At 53.1% G+C, this 2,687-nt stretch overlaps 1 protein-coding gene across 1 annotated transcript; it reads right to left on the reverse strand.

Annotated features, from left to right (window-relative positions):
- Positions 1-296: 296 nt before the first annotated feature.
- Positions 297-1,439, reverse strand: G0S2 (G0/G1 switch 2). Its single transcript, XM_074935856.1, has 2 exons — positions 1,285-1,439; positions 297-708 (listed from the first exon to the last, which is right to left on the reverse strand). Exon 2 carries the CDS (start codon positions 675-677, stop codon positions 366-368), a length of 312 nt encoding a protein of 103 aa, XP_074791957.1. The 5' UTR covers positions 678-708; positions 1,285-1,439; the 3' UTR covers positions 297-365.
- Positions 1,440-2,687: the final 1,248 nt, after the last annotated feature.

The following is a 2,687-nucleotide window of genomic DNA, read 5'->3' on the forward strand; positions in this document are numbered from 1 at the left end:
TTATTTATTTCAATAACTTTAGCTGAATTAAGACTCGATCCCTCTTTGAAGACTGACAAAAGAAAGAGGCTTGGTGATGTATAAAATATTTATTTATAATGCAAAATATATTTGTAAAGTTTATTCACAATAAAAAAAACATGGTGCAAAATGCCGGGCACGTTACACCTGTGCATACCACAAAAGGGTACATATTCAATGGGTGGCATTTTTCAACTGCTGCATGGCAGCAAATAGAGGTCACTTCTCTAGAGTCCCTTGTGTTTGCAGTCAGTGTCTATTCCCTTCTCCCTGGAGTCCGCACCTGGAGATCAAACAGGGCAGCAGTCTCTTGTGCAGGCCTATCACTGACTGGGCAGTCTCTCTTAGGATGCACGCTGCCTGATCACCAGGTTCCTCTGCATTACATCCTGCTCTTTGCTCTTCTCCACGATCAAATCCCTCTGTTTCTGGGGGACAGTGTGCTCTTTTGTCGGGGGAGGTCTCTTCTCCTCCTCCTCCTCCTCTTGTAGTTGCTCTTCAGAAGTGAAAGGGCTGCAGACTGTCTCCACCAGGCTAATAACCACCCCGAAGAAAGCCAGCACGCTGCCCAGCATGTAGATCTTGACCATCTTTCTGCTGGGCTTCTGGCTGAGCATTTCTTTGGCAAAGGGAATCAGCTCCTGCATGGTCCCCATCTCGGGCCGCAGACCTGGAAGGTCACAAAACCTGGAGAGCAAGAGAGGGGAAAAAAAGACAGATACCCATCAGCTGCTATCTAGTGCTGCTTCCTTCTGCATTCAGCAGGGCTGCTTCCCAGAGAAAGCGGAGTCTGTGTAGCGTGCACAGACCCATGGCACGTGCAGGGACACTCTTAACACGGTCATTGCCCAGGGTCTAGTTCAGGAAAATGCGGACACTCGGCTACGGCGGTGAGGGGCAGTCCAGAAACCTCCCCCACCAGTGATCCCTTCGGCCTTTCTCCAGCCACATCCACACGGGCGCTCATCCCAGCCAGTCCCCGCTGCGAAGCGGAGTTGAAAGAACTCCCAGGCATGGGTGACAAAGCGGGACAGGGGTGGGGGTAATAGGAGCCCCTATTAAAACAAGAAAAGCCCCAAATATCGGAACTGTCCCAATAAAATCGGGAGGTCTGGTCACCCTAACTATAGTAACTGCCGGCGTTTGATTCTGAAATTCCCCCAGGATAAGCCGGGGCTCCCTGGGCGGGCAGGGGACCGCACCCCGCTCCCCTGCCCCCTTCTCGGCGGGCAGGGGACCGCACCCCGCTCCCTCTGTACTCACCGCAGGACGCGCTCTGCTCCGCGGGTTCGCAGCCAGGGATCTCCGCTCTCTGCTCGGCTGGAGCTGGGCAGCTGCTTCCCCCAGCCACCCCGCAGCCTTATATCGCCTGCCTGGCTGGCCGGCGGCTCCTCCCCGCCCGGGGCCGGCCCCTCATTGCTCAGGCAGGCTGGGTGCCAGCAGGGCTGTGCACGGCCCCGGAGCGTGCAGCCCGCGGGGTTTCTGTTGGGTGACCGCCCCCCTGCCCTGAGGCTCGCTGCGGGGGCTGGGGTCGCCAGCTGCGGAGCAGACACACCCGGGGGGGGGCTGAAGGATCACGGCCGGATCACGCAGGCATCACACAGCCGAATCCAGCCTCTGGGCACGAGGAGTGGGAGGGGGCTTCTGGGCAGGCTTGGAGCCTGGGAGTCACGTAGCAAACGTTTCGGCAGGCTCCAGTTTCGGGCCGGGGAGGAGTGGGCTGGTTGGTGTGTTTGCTTTATGGTGGGCGGGGATGCGGGGGTGGTCGCGCCTGGGGCTGGGGCAGCTGCAGAATCATAAACCCCCTTCGGGGGACGGATGGGTGAAATGCACACGGTTTGGAATCTGCCCAGACCTCTCCTGAACTGCTGCATTGTAATGCTGCATTTGTAATGTACAAAGCATTGTAATGTCCCTCCCTGATCTTGGGGAAAGTCAGCAGCAGTGCGGCTCTAAAGGGGGAATATTGCCCTTGGAAGGTAATTTATTCTTCTGTCCACTTTCAAGTTCAGGGAGAGACCTGGTGTTTCAGAAAAGTGTAATTTACAGCAGTGGTTCTCAGACTTTTGTACCTTTCACACAGCAAGTCTCTGACTGCGACCCCCCCCCTTATAAATTAAAAACACTTTTTTATATGACAGGTTTCAGAGTAACAGCCGTGTTAGTCTGTATTCCACGATATGCTGTGCATCCGATGAAGTGAGCTGTAGCTCACGAAAGCTCATGCTCAAATAAACTGGTTAGTCTCTAAGGTGCCACAAGTACTCCTTTTCTTTTTTCTATTTACTTTTTTATATATGTAACACCATTATAAATGCTGGAGGCAAAGCAGGTTTGGGGTAGAGGCTGACAGCTCACGGCCCCCCATGTAAGAACCCTTCAGCGGGTTGCAACCACCAGTTCGAGAACCCCTGATTTACAGTATGTACATAGGAGCTTGGGGAATGCATTGATCTCTTTCTTTTTGGTACCATATAGTTGAAATTGCACAGCCCAAGGATACAGCAAAACATGGGCAGGAAAAGAGGCAGCAAAAAATAGCAGCTGAATACTGAGCACTTTGAATGATTAAATGGATTGTCTCAGTTACAACATGGACTAAATGCTGCATATAACAAAATCTTCCGTCAGCCTAGCTACCCCTTCTCAGAGTGGATTAACCACAC

This window comes from Natator depressus, chromosome 21 (genome assembly GCF_965152275.1).
Source record: "Natator depressus isolate rNatDep1 chromosome 21, rNatDep2.hap1, whole genome shotgun sequence".
Lineage (NCBI taxonomy): Eukaryota > Metazoa > Chordata > Testudines > Cheloniidae > Natator > Natator depressus.

What these genes read in the sequence shown, in the direction of transcription:
- G0S2 (XM_074935856.1), bottom strand. Translation starts at nt 677, where the DNA reads ATGGGGACCATGCAGGAGCTGATTCCCTTTGCCAAAGAAATGCTCAGC.